Source organism: Peromyscus eremicus, chromosome 1, assembly GCF_949786415.1.
Source record: "Peromyscus eremicus chromosome 1, PerEre_H2_v1, whole genome shotgun sequence".
NCBI lineage: Eukaryota > Metazoa > Chordata > Mammalia > Rodentia > Cricetidae > Peromyscus > Peromyscus eremicus.
In genome coordinates, this window is record NC_081416.1 from 155,276,746 (window position 1) to 155,293,650 (window position 16,905).

At 47.3% G+C, this 16,905-nt stretch overlaps 2 protein-coding genes across 3 annotated transcripts in view; one reads left to right on the top strand and one right to left on the bottom strand.

The window, feature by feature from the left end:
• Rhpn2 (rhophilin Rho GTPase binding protein 2) overlaps window positions 1-1,195 on the bottom strand; it is a 55,946-nt gene extending 54,751 nt beyond the window's left edge. Inside the window, exon 1 of one of the 2 annotated variants that reach the window (XM_059274919.1) lies at window positions 1,060-1,195. In XM_059274919.1, coding sequence (XP_059130902.1) covers window positions 1,060-1,128 — 69 coding nt within the window. In that variant the 5' untranslated portion in view covers window positions 1,129-1,195. The remainder of the gene's footprint in view (window positions 1-1,059) is intronic. The other variant, XM_059274927.1, reaches the window with a different exon arrangement.
• Window positions 1,196-14,914: 13,719 nt separating this feature from the next.
• The window catches only part of Gpatch1 (G-patch domain containing 1), a 49,764-nt gene continuing 47,773 nt past the window's right edge, over window positions 14,915-16,905 (top strand). The window contains exon 1 of the mRNA XM_059277096.1: window positions 14,915-14,987. Coding sequence (XP_059133079.1) covers window positions 14,915-14,987 — 73 coding nt within the window. The remainder of the gene's footprint in view (window positions 14,988-16,905) is intronic.

The following is a 16,905-nucleotide window of genomic DNA, read 5'->3' on the forward strand; positions in this document are numbered from 1 at the left end:
ATTCGAGCAAAAACTCTTAAGTCGCCAGTGTCCCGCGGGAGAAGGAAGCTGCCAAGCCCATTTACGAAGTGGCGTTGAACAATTAAGAATTGATTGTTCTGTGGGAAGCAGTTTCACTTCCCTATTCATAATAACTTGCTGTGCCTTCGATCGTATCAGTTAGAAAAATATCCACGACAATCTCTCAACCCATCAGGTGATCCTTGGCCAAACTCCAAAGGCTATTTTTAGACTCACTAGGGACCTGAAAGGAAGGTGAGGAACCTGTCACTGTGATTCGAACCTCCAAGGCGTCTTGGTAAACCAGTTCCTGCAGCTGTTGGGCATGCCAGCGCCGCTGTGGGCGCCTGCTGGGGTCGCTTTTGAGGAACTGAGCTCCAGGGCAAAAGACAGTCGGGTAAGTTGCCGAGGAGCTCCAGGACGTGCCAAACGCGCAGAGCCCACTCTCTCGCCCGCTCGGTCTCTCGGACAACCAAATACAGATAAATCCGCTTTGAAGAAGGGGCGAGACTGCCATTCTCTGGCCCTCTTGGGCGACCCGAGGACAAACGAGGAAGGAGCGCTCGAAGTCCCCTTGAAGCAGCCACCCTCCCTTACCTACTAAGAAGTCGGAGAGGGAGAACGCTGAAAGCATTTGGAAGGCAACAGAGCAAAACTCTCTGTCTGAGCTAAGCACTCGGGTGGAAGCTGGGCTCCGGTCGCAACGAGGAGGGACCGAGCTCGCCAGCGTGGCCAGGGGCTGGTCCTTTCCCCCTAGGCGCGGGAAGGCTGGCAAGGCCATCCGGATCACTTCTCCAGGCTGCTTGCTACCTGCGCGCGGCTCGCCCGTGCACCTGTGCGCCCGAGCCCAGCTGCCTGCCATCTGGTCGGGGCGCTCAGCCCCACGCAGTCCCCTTTCGCCCTCCCTTCCCCTCCGCGAGGCCCGCACCAGCCCCGCGCGACCCTGCGCGTCCCTTCCCGTCTCCTCCCACTCTGGGCCAGGCCGACCCCTGCCGCAAACCCCATCAGCGCGCTCCACAGTTTGAGCGGACAGAGAGGGTCTGCGGGTTCGCCGCCCACCTTCCGAAAGTAGTCATCGCTCTCTTTCTCCAGTGGCTGGGGGGCCGCGGGTAGCAGTGCGTCGGTCATGCTGGCGGCTCGGGAGCCGAGGGTGAACTGAGGTGCGGTGGCCACCAAGGGCCCCAGAAGGAGCCAGGACCCGCCCCCACCCCTCCCCGCCCCGCCTGGCCGGACGCGCGGCGCGCTGCAGCCCCGCCCGAGCCCCAGAGCGCCAGATATCTGGAGCCCCGCCCCTCCTAGAAAGGCGGAGCCATAGGCGGATCCCGAGTCTGGAACTCCGCTCCACCCTGCATCCCTGAGAGTGAGCCACACCCCTAATCTTTGGAGCCACGCCCCACCTCACCTAAGCCCAGCCCCCTCCCAGCCTTCTAGGCCTACGGGAGACCGATACTTAACTCACTGGAGCCTCGCCGGGCTCTTCTCAGGCCCCGCCCATAGCACGCGAGGCCCGCCTCCAGCCCCACCCGAGGCCGGAGCCCTAGCCCTGAAGCCTCCACCCTTATTTGCATAGGCCACGCCCCTGCCCTGTCCGCGCTTATGTTTAGAGCCTGCCTAGCGCGCCGCTCTCCTACTTTGTGAGCGCCAAAGTGGCGCAGCGGACTGGACGGGGGTTTCAGCGATGGCAGTGAAACCCAAACTGGGATTCACCATTTCCTCTGGAGCCCGGGGAATAGTAGATGTAGAGAGCATGGGTAATTCATGGTCGCTCTCCCACCCAGGAACTTGGACCTGCGGGGAGGATTCAGGACCAGTCCCATCTCCGATCCGGAGCTCTCGGCGCTGGCCAGGAAGGTCAGGAAAGCTTCTTGCAGGAGGGGAGGCCACCGAGAGCTTGGGCTAACAGAGGGCGTAGTGAGTGGATGGCAGAAGTCGCCGGGAGAGGGGGCCACCTACTGAGCAGGAGGGGCTTTGTGCGCGGAAACTGCCATGTCTTTTAAGGATCTTAGAGAAAACCAACCTCGGCTTTCTCACTTGCAGAATGGGGTCTAGGTGATTCTTTCTCTGGCTGGCCCAGAGTTTCTGATAACAGATGTGGTTAGTATAGGCGTGTCAGGGGTCCCCTAGGCTCGGGTTCGCGCTACCTCCTACTGGAGAGTAAACAGACTCTAGGGTCGGATGTTGGTGGCACAGGAGGCTATGATTCAGCTGCAGGAGCCCAGAGCCCCCAGCCCGCAGAGCCATGTTCCTCCTCACACTGCTCCCACCACCAAGGGACACCTTTGTCTTTGGCGGCCCATAGGTCGCAGTGTAAACCTTAGGTAAAGACATAATCAGCTTTCAAAACTAACCAACTGTTTTCCGTACCGCTTAAAAAGTGTATTAGAGGGGCTGGAGAGAAGGGTCAGCGGTAAAGGTGCTCGCCGCTCGGCCTGACAACCTGAGTCCCATCCCCGAGACCCGATAGAAGGGGCGAGAACCAACTTCCACAAGTTCTCTGGCCCCCACACGTGCGCCATGGCACGTACATGCTCCCCTCCCCCCAGTGCACACAAAATACATAAATGTAAAAAATATTTCAAGTGTATCAGGGGTGGTTCGAGAGTTTTAAAATAAGTGTTTAAAATAAACAATGGCAACAGCTTAGCAAATATTGTAAATAATTTTAAATCCATCTGGTCATGAGAAAAGGGACTTAAGTCTGAGAAAGATCCCGTCAAAGGATGTGATGGTGCACACCTGTGATCTCAGTGCCTTCCAGGAAGCTGACACATCAGTATTGTTGAGTCCAAGGCTAGCTTTACATTGCTGAAATAAAGAGCCTGACCAAAAGAACTTGGGGGAGGAAAGGGTTTATTTGATTTGTTTCTTACAATGCATCACTGAGGGGAACCAGTTCAGGAACTCAAGGCAGAAACCTGGAGGCTGGAAACGAAGGAGAGACAGTGAAGAACACTGCTTACTGGCTTGCTCCCCATGGCTTGCACAGCCTTCTTTTCTTTCTTTATCTTTTTGGTTCTTCAATTATTATTACTTTGTGTGTATGGTTGTTGTTGTCTTAGTTAGGGTTTCTATTCCTGTGAAGAGACACCATGACATGGCAACTCTTATAAAGGAAAACATTTAATTGAGGCTGGCTCACAGTTCAGAGATTTAGTCCGTTATCATTCCGTGGGAAGCATGGTGGCATGTAGGCAGACATGGTGCTGGAGAGGTAGCTGAGAGTTCTACATCTGGATCCACAGGCAGCAGGAAGTGACAGTGACACACTGCCAGGCTTGAGCTTCTGAGACCTCAAAGGTCACCCCCTAATGACACACCCCCTCCAACATAGACACACCTATTTCAACAAGGCCACACCTCCTAATAGTGCCACTCACTCTGGGCCGATGGGGCCATTTTTAATCAAACCACTACAATTGTTTTGCCTACATGTATGTCTGGGCACTATACGTATGTGCATACCTGGTGCCCAGAGAGGTCCTATAAGGGTGCCAGATCCCCTGGAACTGGAGTTACAGATGGTATGTGGTTGCCAGGAATTGAACCAAGGGGCTCTGAGGAGGAGCCAGAGCTCTCAACCACTGAGCCATCTCTTCAGCCCTTCAAGACCACTTGTTCAGGATTAGGACCTCCCACATCAATCATTAATCAAGAAAGCACCCCACAGGCTTGCTTACTGACCAGTCTTATGGAGGCATCTTCTCAGTTGAGATTCCTTCCTCCAGTATGACTCTAGCTAGTGTCAAGCTGACAAAAAAGAAAGAAAAGAAGAAACCTACAGAGTCCTAACCAGCTGAACTCTGGAGCAGGTGTTCGGGAAACATGGAAACAGCTAATTTAAAAAACTTTCCCAGGCTGGGCGGTGGTGGCGCACGCCTTTAATCCCAGCACTCAGGAGGCAGAGCCAGAGCCAGGCGGATCTCTGTGAGTTCGAGGCCAGCCTGGGCTACCAAGTGAGTTCCAGGAAAGGCCCAAAGCTACACAGAGAATCCCTGCCTCAAAAAAACAAAACAAACAAACAAACAAACAAAAACTTTCCCAGGTTACAGAGATGGCTCAGCAGTTAAGAGCACTGCTGCACTTCCAGAGGTCCTGAGTTCAATTCCCAGCACACACGGTGGCTCATAACCACTTATAGTGGGATCTGATGTCCTCTTCTGTCATGCAGGTGTACATGCATATAGATTACTCATATACATAAAATAAACAAACCTTAAAAAACAAAACAAAACAACTTTCCTTCCTTCCTAAGGCAATTTAGTATTAAGGTGATTTTTGTGTTTGTTTGTTTTTTTGAGACAGGATTTCTCTGTGTAGTTTTGGTGCCAGTCCTGGATCTTGCTCTGTAGACCAGGCTGGCTTTGAACTCACAGAGATCCTCCTGCCTCTGCCTCCTAAGTGCTGGGACTAAAGGCATGCGCCACCACCGCCCGGCATATCAAGGTGATTTGGGCACACTTCAGCCATGCTCTATTTAATTCATTGTCCTGGCAATGTGCTGGCCTGGAGCTGAGGGTTAAAAGCAGCCACTTGGGTTCAGGCTCCTAGAGTAATGGGTCAATATATCACCATGTTAATATTCATAAACTTATCAATAATATAACCTCAACTCTAACCAGGAAGTTAAGCAGATATTATGCCCCAGTCTCAGCACACTTCTGCAGATCAAAGGACTTAAATGATCTTCATTCCTGAGGGGAAAAGACCTAGGCTCAGGAGACAGAAGTGGCCAAGGGCACACTTCCCAATAGTGTCTCGCTTACCCCAGGCTTGCTGAATCCTCTCTTCCCTGTCCCTTCAGGAGTCCCATCTCCTAGCACCCTGCAGTTCAAATTGCCATTTCTATTTTAAAATAGTGACATACTATGTAGCTCAGGGGAGCCTTGAGCCCCAGATCTTCCTGCCTCAGGCTCCCAAATGCTAGGATGGTAAGTGCACATCACCAAGCCTAGCTTAAATGGCCTTTAAAGTTTGTTACACACACAAACTAACTTATCCTAATGTTGACGTAATAGTCTTTTTAAAGTATTTTATTTACTTTTTCTGTGTACATGAATCGAGAGAGAAAGAGAGAGAGAGAGAGAGAGAGAGAGAGAGAGAGAGAGAGAGAGAGAGAATATTTTTTGAGGTACATTCTCATTCTATTGTTCAGGCTGTCCTGAAACTTGTGTAAGGCTTCGAATCCTTCTGTCTCAGCCTCCTGAGTGCTGGAATTCCAGTCATGAGCCACCATGGCTGACTCAATTTTTATTTTTAAAGGCAACTATGTCATCACCATAAGAGAAACTCCAGTTGTACTTTGCCCTATAGAGAGAGACTTGTAAAAAGCATATACAATAAAAACCAAGGTCTATTATTGAATCGAGTCTGACATCATTGCCTTTCCAGCTGCCTCGTTTGTTAAAGAAGAAAGGTGTCTGGGGATATAGCTCAATGGTAGAGTGCTTGCCTAGCATGTATGAGGTGGTGTGTACAACACCTAGCATAGTACAGACAAAAGAAAAAGGAAAGGAGGCATGTCATGGAAGGCATACCAGCCCACCTAAAACTACCTTCTTGTGTGTCTTCAGAGGTCCAGCCAGCATCCGTCCCTCGGATACATGAGCCGTCTGAACTTTAACCTTAGGTGTACTCAAGATCAGCTACCCTCAGACAGCCTCATGACTCACTGCAGGGCATCCCATAGGCCTCCTTCCACTACAACTCTGATCTCATTGTGACCAGGAAATGAGACCTGTTACTGCTAACGCAACGGGGAAGCAACACCAGACTCACTCGTTGCCCCAACTGGCGGGAAACTAAAAACTGGCATTGCGCTGTGTGTGGTGGCACAGGTCTCTAATGGCTCCTACTCGGAGGACTGAAGCAAGAGCAGCAAGAGTTCAAATCCCCACTTGGGAGGTAGCAGCAGGAGGGTGAGAAGGCTGAGGTATGAGTGGAGAGATGGCTCACTTCGCAAAGTGATTGCTGTGTGAGCACAAGGACCTGTTTTATGTCCCTAAAATCCACATTAAAATAAAAGCTGAGAAAGCTAGGCAGTGGTGGCATAGGCCTTTAATCCTCAGGAGGCAGAGACAGGAGGACCCCTGGGGCTCACTGGCTACCTAGCTTAGCCCAGCAGGGAGCCCCAGGACCTGGTGAGAGACCCTGTCTCAAAAACAGCAGTGGGGACTGGAAATGCAGCTCATTTGGCAGAGGGCTTATCCAATATACTGGAGGTCCTAAGCCCCACATAAAACAGGGCACAGCAGTATAGAGCTGAGATCTTTTTTTTTTTTTTTTTTTTGGTTTTTCGAGACAAGGTTTCTCTGTGTAGCTTTGCGCCTCTCCTGGAACTCACTTGGTAGCTCAGGCTGGCCTCGAACTCACAGAGATCCGCCTGGCTCTGCCTCCCGAGTGCTGGGATTAAAGGCATGCGCCACCACCGCCCGGCGAGATCTTTTTTTTTAAATTAATTTATTTTTCTATTATCAGCTTGATAGAGTATAAATTCTTATCTTAATAGTGAAATGTTTCATTGAGGCTTGCTCAGTAATTGAGTAAAACCAAAACTTACTATAAGCCACAGTCATCCTAGGGTCCCCCCTGCCATATAGCCTCCCTGGTTCTGTGGGTTGCAGTCTGATTGTTCTTTGCTTTATATCTAGAATCCACTTATGAGTGAGTACATACCATGTTTGTCCTTCTGGGTTTGGGTTACCTCACTCAGGATGATTTTTTCTAGTTCCATCCAGTTGCCTGCAAATTTCATGATGTCATTGTTTTTCTCTGCTGAGTAGTACTCCATTGTGTATATGTACCACATTTTCTTAATCCATTCTTCAGTTGACGGACATCTAGGTTGTTTCCAGATTCTGGCTATTACAAATAGTGCTGCTATGAACATAGCTAAGCATGTATCTTTGTGGTATGATTGAGCATTCCTTGGGGATATGCCCAAGAGTGGTATGGCTGAGCCTTGAGGTAGATCGATTCCCAATTTTCTGAGAAACCGCCATACTGATTTCCACAGTGGTTGTACAAGTTTGCACTCCCACCAACAGTGGAGGAGTGTTCCTTTTGCTCCACATCCTCTCCAACATTGACTGTCATTAGTGTTTTTGATCATAGCCATTCTGACAGGTGTAAGGTGGTATCTCAGAGTCATTTTGATTTGCATTTCTCTGATGATTAAGGATGTTGAGCATTTTCTTAGATGTCTTTCAGCCATTTGTGATTCTTCTTTTGAGAATTCTGTTTAGCTCTTTAGCCCACTTTTTAATTGGATTGTTCAGTATTTTGATGTCTAGCTTCTTGAGTTCTTTATATACTGTGGAGATCAGTCCTCTGTCAGATGTGGGGTTGGTAAAGGTCTTTTCCCATTCTGTAGGCTGTCTTTTTGTCTTATTGACTGTGTCTTTTGCCCTACAAAAGCTTCTCAATTTCAAGAGGTCCCATTTATTAATTGTTGTGCTCAGTGTCTGTACTGTTGGTGTTATATTTAGGAAGTGATCTCCGGTGCCAATGTGTTCAAGAGTACTTCCTACTTTCTCTTCTATTAAGTTTAGTGTAACTGGATTTATGTTGAGGTCTTTGATCCACTTGGACTTGAGTTTTGTGCATGGTCTATTTGTAATCTTTTACATATTAACATCCAGTTATGCCAGCACCATTTGTTGAAGATACTTTCTTTTTTCCATTGTATAGTTTTGGCTTCTTTGTCAAAAATCAGGTGTTCATATGTGCGTGGATTAATGTCAGGGTCTTCAATTCGATTCCATTGGTCCGTATGTCGGTTTTTATACCAGTACCAAGCTGTTTTTATTACTATAGTGCTATAGTAGAGCTTGAGGTCAGGGATGGTGATGCCTCCAGAGGTTGCTTTATTGTACAGGATTCTTTTAGCTATCCTCAGTCTTTTGTTTTTCCATATGAAGTTGGGTATTTTTCTTTCCAAGTCTGTGAAGAATTAATTGTGTTGGGATTTTGATGGGGATTGCATTGAATCTGTAGATTGCTTTTGTTAAGATTGCCATTTTTACTATGTTAATCCTACCTATCCATGAGCATGGGAGATCTTTCCATTTTCTGATATCTTCTTCAATTTCTTTCTTTAGAGATTTAAAGTTCTTAACAAAAAGGTTCTTCACTTGTTTAGTTAGTGTTATCCCAAGGTATTTTATATTATTTGTGGCTATTGTAAAGGGTGATGTTTCTCTGACTTCTTTCTCAGCCCCCCCTTTTTTTTTTTTTTTTGGTTTCTTGAGACAGGGTTTCTCTGTTTAGCTTTGCTCCTTTCCTGGAACTGGCTTTGGAGACCAGGCTGGCCTCAAACTCACAGAGATCCCCCTGCCTCTGCCTCCCGAGTGCTGGGATTAAAGGCGTGTGCCACCACCGCCAGTTTCTCAGCCCTTTTATCATTTGTGTATAAGAGGGCTACTGATTTTTTTTTTTTTTTTTTTTTTTTTTTTTTTTTTTTGGTTTTTCGAGACAGGGTTTCTCTGTGTAGCTTTGCGCCTTTCCTGGGACTCACTTGGTAGCCCAGGCTGGCCTCGAACTCGCAGAGATCCGCCTGCCTCTGCCTCCCGGTGCTGGGATTAAAGGCATGCGCCACCACCGCCCGGCCCCTGATTTTTTTTGAGTTGATCTTGTATCCTGCCACTTTACTGAAGGAGTTTATCAGCTGTAGGACTTCCTTGGTAGAATTTTTGGGGTCACTTATGTATGCTATCATATCATCTGCAAATAGTAAAAGTTTGATTTCTTCCTTTCCAATTTGTATCCCTTTGATCTCCTTTCGTTGTCTTACTGCTCTAGCTAGAACTTCAAATACTATATTGAATAAATATGGGCAGAGTGGACAGCCTTGTCTTGTTCCTGATTTTAGTGATATCGCTCTGAGTTTCTCTCTGTTTAATTTGATGGTGGCTGTTGGCTTGCTGTAAATTGCCCTTATTATGTTTAGGAATGTTCTTTGTATTCCTGATCTCTCTAAGACCTTTATCATGAAGGGGTGTTGGATTTTATCAAAGACTTTTTCAGCATCTAATGAGACGATCATTTGGTTTTTTCTTTCAGATTGTTTATATGGTGTATTACATTGAGATTTTTTTAAAACAATTGTTTATTTTTTATTTTTTTAAATTTATTTAACTTTATTTTGTGTGCATTGGTATGAAGGTGTCAGATCCCCTGGAACTGGAGTTACAGACAGTTGTGAGCACTGGGATTGAACCTGTGTGGTTGCTGGGAATTCAACCCAGGTACTCCGGAAATGTAGCCAGTGCTCTTAATCACTAAGCCATCTCTCTAGCCCCTGTACCTGAGATCTTAATACCTGGAATTGGAAGCAAGAGGATCAGAAGTTCAAAGTCATCCTTGGGTACAGAGTGAGTTCAAGGTTAATCCAGACTTCATGAGACGCTCTCACAAAAACAAGACAAAGCAAAAAGTTACAAGATGGACAGTCTTCTTAAATAACACTCAAGCTTAGCCTCTGCCCCCCCCCACAACACACACTTACACATATACATACACACACACACAACACACACACTCATGTGTTCATGTTCCATGCACATACATATGTCCTCACACACACAAAAAAAAAAACCCCAAATAAATAAAAGAATATTCCCAACTGTACTACTTGATATCGAAGTTTTCTAGTTCCCTAACAAGAAATTACCTAACAGCCCATCTACTAGTAGAACATTGATGGGTGAGGCACAGCGGGTCACATAATGGAAGATTGCAAACAATGAAACCAACACTTCCCTTTTATGTCCAGAATCTCACGGTATTGCTGAGCAAAGGAAGCCGGACATAAAATACTATATGAGGGCCAGCAGGTGCTTCAGCCGGTAAAGACTCTTGCCACAAAAGCCCGGCAGCCAGAGGTCAATTCCCAGAACCTACATAGAGGGTTCATTGCCGGGCTGTTCACAACTGACAGAAGAAAGATTTGCCGGGGCTTATGGCTCCAGAGGGCTAGGGAATCCATGATGATAGTACAGAGATAAAAAGAACTTACACCTTTTACATTTTATTTTATTTTACGTATATGGCCTGCATGCATGTCTGTTCACCACAGACATATACATGTTCAGTCCCAAGAGTTTACATCTTTTTTTATTTTTATTTTTTTTGTTTTTATTTTTATTTTTATTTTTTGTTTTTCTTTTTCGAGACAAGGTTTCTCTGTATAGTTTTGGTGTCTGTCCTGGATCTTGCTCTGTAGACCAGGCTGGTCTCGAACTCACAGAGATCCTCTTGTCTCTGTCTCCCGAGTACTGGGGTTAAAGGTGTGCACCACTACACCACACTACACCTGGCTCAGAGCTTACATCTTGAACTGCAAACAGGAAACAGAGAGAACAAACTGAGACTTGCATTTGGCTTTGAAATCTGAAAGTGATATACTTTCCCTAGTAAGGCCACCCCTCCTAAACCTCACTTAAACAGTGCCAGGAGCCGGGCGGTGGTGGCACACGCCTTTAATCCCAGCACTCGGGAGGCAGAGGCAGGCAGATCTCTGTGAGTTCAAGGCCAGCCTGGGCTACAGAGTGAGTTCCAGGAAGGGCACAAAACTACACAGAAAAATTCTGTCTCGAAAAACCAAAACAAACAAACAAACAAACAAATGCAAAAACAGTGCCACCAACTGGGTACCAAGAATTCAAACATCTGAACAGATGGGGAATATTCTCATTCAAAACACACATAAGATAGTGTCTTTACAATAATAATAATTTTAAAAAAAAAAGAGTGAAAACCTGTTGGACCTTTAGGAGGTGGAGGAAGCAAGATCAAGAGCATCTTCAGCTACATAGTGAGTTCAAGGACAGCCTGGGCTACTTGAGACCTTGTCTCAAAAACAAACAAACAAACAAACAAACAAATACAAACAAACAAACAAATGAACAAAAAATCCTGATAATTTCAACAGTGTGGATGGAACCAGACAGCATTATGTTGAACAAAATAAGCCAGAGAAAGAAAGACAAGCACCACAAGATCTACTGATATGTGGAATCCTAACAAATGATCTCATCAAAGACGAAAGTGGAAGAGTAATTATTAGAGGTTAGAAGAGAGGAATGGGAAAGGTTGGTCCGGGAGCACCAAGGTACACTCCGCTAGAAGCAAGAAGTTCTGCGGTGCTATTGTACAGTAGGGTCCTACAGAGAACAATACACTGTGTATTCCAAAAAGTGAGGGGGACAAAGGAGCTTGGAAGTTGTCTTCTTAAAGAAATAACTAGAATGTAGTAGCACATGCCTGTGATGGAAGGCTAGGGGTAGTGGAGGCAGTAGGATCAAAAGTTCAAAGTCAAGGGCTGGAGTGATGGCTCAAGAGCTAAGCAGCACTGGCTGCTCTTCCAGAGGACCCAGGTTTGATTCCCAGCACCCACATGGTAGCTCATAACTGTCCTTAACTTCAGTTCCAATGTCTTCTTCTGGCTCCAGAGACACCAGGCACACACATGGTACACACATACATACAAGTAAAACACAATAAACACCGCCCGGTGGTGGCGGCAGCGGCGGCGCACGCCTTTAATCCCAGCACTCGGGAGGCAGAGGCAGGCGGATCTCTGTGAGTTCGAGGCCAGCCTGGGCTACAGAGTGAGTTTTAGGAAAGGCGCAAAGCTACACAGAGAAACCCTGTCTGGAAAAACAAAACAAAAAACAAGCAAACAAAAAGAAAACCTGGGCTTAGTGCTAGGTGCTTCTTCTCTGGGTTGTTGTTCAGGCAGCTCCCAGACTTGGCTCCAAAACACTATAGGTGATTGTCACTGCTTGTGGCTACCCACTGTTAAGTCTCAAACCCTGGGACAAATGGCTGAGGTGCCTATTCACACATCAAAGCAGACTTAGCCACCAGGACCTCCAGGATCTCTCACTTCCTACCAGTTACAGACTATGGCTGACATAATGCACCCCCTTCCCTGAACTCTCCAGCATACAGGTTGGGCTGTCCTTCCACCTAGAGGCTCTTCCCTATGTAATCCAGCATTTTGGTTACCCATCCTCTTTACCTTTGGCCCTTTTTCTTGGACGCTGCGCCTGGTTCCCCCTCTCCTCCCTCTCCCTTCCCTTCCTCTTCTCCTCACATGGCTCAGGGTCATGTCCACTCTGGACTCTCCCAGATGTCCCTGCCTCTGCCTCTGACTATGTCTCCCTTTTATCTATAATAAACTTTCTCCTCCACCAACAGTCACGTTCCTTTCTTTTTTATTTATTTTTTTTCATTCACTCATCAGAGTAGATGGTAAGACCTAATTGCTGACTGGTGTGGTGGTGCACACATTTAATTCCAGGCCAGCCTGGTCTGTATAGTGAGTTCTAGGCTTAGCTAGGGATACATAGTAAGACCCTGTCAAGAATCCACCCACCCACCCACCCACAAGAAACAAAACACAAAAAAAAAACACTATCAAGCAAAAAATAGCCAAGTGGTGACACACGCCTTTAATCCCAACACTCAGGAGGTAGAGGCAGGTGGATCTCTGAGTTTGAGCCCAGTCTGGTCTATGGAGAGAGTTTCAGGACAGCTAGAGATACACAGAGAAACCCTGTCTCAAAAAGCCCCCCAAAAGAAACCAATCCTGTTGCTGAGGACATGGCACATTGAACACAAACACCATGGGACACAAGATTGATGCTGAATGTAAGCCGGATAGAGTCCACAGTGCCAGGAGGTGCCATGCAGGCTCCTGAAGGAGAAAACTAATCAGTCATCTTACCCAGCTATGGTCCCGACTGCTGTAATATTGACCCGTCATGCAAGATATACCCACTGGTGTCTTAGTGACATGATGGTTTTTGGGGTAACCAGCCACTTCCTAATTGGATCTGAGGTTTGCTCTATGGGAGAAAATACATGTCTATTACGGTAAATCTTGTCAAAATCTGGGGAGGTCAAAGGCCATTGTCGGTAATATACTACTAATGATTTTTAAGTGGTATATGGAGTTAAACTGCCTTCTAAATATTTATGTTTATACCCAACCCAGGCCACTGTTGCTCTTGGTCAGAGTGGCTTCTGCCCTGGCTGACCTGGAACTCACTCTGTAGACCAGGCTGGCCTTGAACTCAGGGAGATCTACCTGCCAGTGTCTCCCAAGTACTAGGATTAAAGATGTGTACCACCATGTCCAGCTTCAAAGGAGTTTCTTTTTGTAGTGGCTCTGGTTAACGCTTTGACGCATATGTCATCAAGGTGATGACAGGGACTGTTGAATGCTCAGCCTTAAACTGGGCCTTTATATTGCTTCCCTCTGAGGCTCAGTGACACTGTAGAAGAGAGTACAGAAAGATGTAAGGACCAGGGAAATGGCGAGGAGTGTTGTGAAAGGCACTGGGTGTGACAGGGCCATTGTGATCATGAACACATGAACAGGCCGTGGCCGTGGCTGGCTGCACAGGACCACACACACACACACACACACACACACACACACACACACACGTGCATACACACGAAAGCAGAGGGACTAATTCAGAAGAGGGGCTCTGCAGGAGTGGGAGGGGGATAAGAGAGGGTTAATTGGGAGTGAAGATGATCATAATGCATTGTACACAGGTACAATACTGTTAAAAAGTCTGGGCTTCCGGGAGAGGTTTTTATATCAGCCTTACACCTTATTAGTTGAACATAATATTTTTTGTCTTGGCCAAAAAAGTGTGTGAGGTGAGATAACAGCACCCCATTTGACAGATGTCTGTCTCTTTAGAGTTGATGAGGGACCTCCAGCATCCTTTCTCCCCTCCCCTCTCTTTTACCGTCTCCTCCCCTTCCACTTTTCTTTCCTTAGTATCCCTGCCCCCCGTTATTATTATGATCATCCCACGTTCCTTACTTCATTCCTCCCTGCTTTTCATTAGTTCATCCTGGTTTTTTTTTTTTTTTTCTTTTTTTCTGTCAGTGCTAGAGATGGAGCCTGGGTCTCTGGGAATAGAAATCCAGGGCTTCAAACATGCTAAACTCTGGCTCTACCACTGAACTGCACCTCAAGCCCATTCACCTTTCTTTCTTTTTCTCTTTTTCTTTTATCTTCTTCCTATTTGATTATTTATGACAGTGTTTCATTATGTAGTCTGGTCTGACCTCCAGCTCTATCCATGCCTGGTACCTCGTCTTTGGCCAATCTACTTAGCAGCATGCATGGGTTCTAATAGTCTCAGAGTCAGTGAATCCTTCCAGAAGGCTAGAAGGAGGCCTCGCTTTTGCGAATATAAGGATGATGAGTATACCGTGTGTGAGTGTGTGTGTGGCCCCATTCATGATATGTGCACACACTTCTGCCTGTTGCGTTCCTTCCCATCTCTAGTGCAGAGGACCTGGCGCCTGGGTACACAAGCTTTTTTCCTGAGAGTGGTTGGGATGGGTGGGAGATGGGGGTTGGCACCGATTGCGGCTGAGGAAGTGAAGCAGGGGCGAGGGAGCCAGTTATGGGACAGGTACACTCTGCCGCCTGACATTTGGATGGCTTCCAGCATCTTACTGCCTTGTCCTTCAAGTACTCAGGCACACAACAGGGCAGGATAGGTGTTATAGATACAATATTTTTTCTTATTTTTTATTTTTTGGTTTTTTTGAGACAGGGTTTCTCTGTGTAGCTTTGGATCCTGTCCTGGAACTCGCTCTGTAGACCAGGCTGGCCTTGAGCTCACAGAGATCCACCTGCCTCTGCTTCTCAAGTGCTGGGATCAAAGGCTGCGTCACCGCCGCCCGGCTATAGATACAATCTTAACTGAAGCCCGAGTCGGCCTCGCATAGGACTAGGCCCTGCAAGGCGGAGGTGGCATTTCCTCCACAAAATGAACAATTCAACTTTATAGAGTACTCAGGTTCGCGGAGGCGAAAGTGGGAAGGCTTTTGGCCCATAGAGGCCCCCGTAGCGAGGGGGCGGAGCCCGGAAGGGAGCAGGATGGCGGCTCTGGACAGTGACAGCGATGAGGACCTGGTCAGCTATGGGACGGGCCTGGAGCCTCTGGAGGAAGGTGAGGGTCCGATGGCCGGCGGAGTCTGCGGGGCGCAGGCTGGGGCCCAGCACGTGGGCTCCAGCGACAGCTCGGCCTGGGTTTTGCTCTCTGTGGGCACAGGGAACCCGGTGGGGAGGTGTGTGCTCTGCACTCGCGTGCCGCCTTCCCGGGGGCCAGAGAAGGACGTGAAGGGGTGGGAGGTGCAAGAATGACTAGGCAACTCGGGTATGGTGGAAGGTGGTCAGGCAATCTCTTGCCGCGAGGGGACGTTTGCACCCAGACTTGAAAGCAAAAGAAACCAGCCCTAGAAAGATCTGGGAAGAAACACTTGAGATAAGAAATCCCTGATGTGGGAGCAGCTTAGCAATCGAGGGACAGTCAGGACAGGTGTGGTTGGCACTTGCAGTGGTAAGGAGTTGTGTGTGTGTGCGCGTGTGCGCGTGTGCGTGTGCGTGTTGCTGAGGATGGAACCCAGGGCCTTGTGCATGCTAGGCTAGCACTTTAAAACCGAGTTACACATCCAGCCCCAAGAATGAGAATCCTTTCATTTTTCAGACAGGGTCTCATGTAGCTCACACTACCTCAAACCCACTATGTAGCTGAGACTGGCCTCGTATTCTTAATCCTCCTGGCCCTGCTTTCCACGTGCTTGGTTTATAACTGTGTGCCGTCTCACCCAGCAAGGAGTTTGGCTCTTATATTAAGGGTAGGAAAAGTCATTGGTGCAGTTTACACAAGGAGAGATTTTTTTCTCTCCTGTTTTGTTTGAGACAGGGTCTTGTTATCTGCATCTGGCTGGACTCATAGAGATCCACTTGCCTCTGTCTCCTGAGTGCTGGGATTAAAGGTGTGCGCCACCACCATCCAGTAGGATGTGTGTTTTAATGTTTTTAGCTTCAATTTGGAGAATAGTCTGGTTTGGGATGTGCAGAATGGAGCCAAGATATTAGCCTGGAAGGTCTGGAGATAGTGGTTGTGTGGCCTGGAGAGTTAGCAGTGACAGCTGTTAAGTAGCCCTTTGTTTGGAGTAGGATTGGGAAGCAGGGTTGACTAGAATTGCAGGTGAGATATAGGGGTGAAGGTAAGATGAACCAAGGTTCTCTGGTGTTTCTGGTCTGTTCTACTTAATGACTGGCTTTACCACAACCACTGATGGCAGGGTTAACCCTGTGGGGAAGACAGAGGGATCACAGTGGTGGTCCTGGGCCCAGAAGTTACCTGAAGACTTTTGTTGGTGAGATTTCCACACCTCTCTTCCCATCCTGACCACATCCTGATGGTTATATATAACATGAATCTTTTTTTTTTTTTTTTTTTTTTTTTTTTGGTTTTTCGAGACAGGGTTTCTCTGTGTAGCTTTGCGCCTTTCCTGGAACTCACTGGTAGCCCAGGCTGGCCTTGAACTCACAGAGATCTGCCTGGCTCTGCCTCCCGAGTGCTGGGATTAAAGGTGTGTGCCACCACCGCCCGGTTTATAGCATGAATCTTAAAAGTTCTTATTAATAAAAACAAACCTGGACCAGGTATTGGATTAAAGCTGGAAGATCAGAGAGGCAGAACAAGCCACAGCCACCTCACCTTGCCAGTTCCTCAGCTGATCCTGTTTCCTCAGACTGGAAGCTTCTGAGTCCTCATCCAAATGGATCTCAGCTGAACTGCTTCTCGTAAGCCTGAGGCTTAACCAGCTAGTTATAGATATATTGGGGAACACAATATCACCACAGTTATACTTCTGAGATATTTTCAGAGACCTTTTCTTACTGTTCTTTTTTGGCAGCAGTGGGTATAAGATAGGGTCTCTTTATATAGCCCAAGCTGGCCTGGTACTTGTTAAATATGTAGACCAGGCTGGCCTTGAACTCAGGACAGTTCTCCTTTCTTAGCCTTCCCAGGACTGGGATTACAGGCTTGCCCATCACACATCCCATTAGACAGT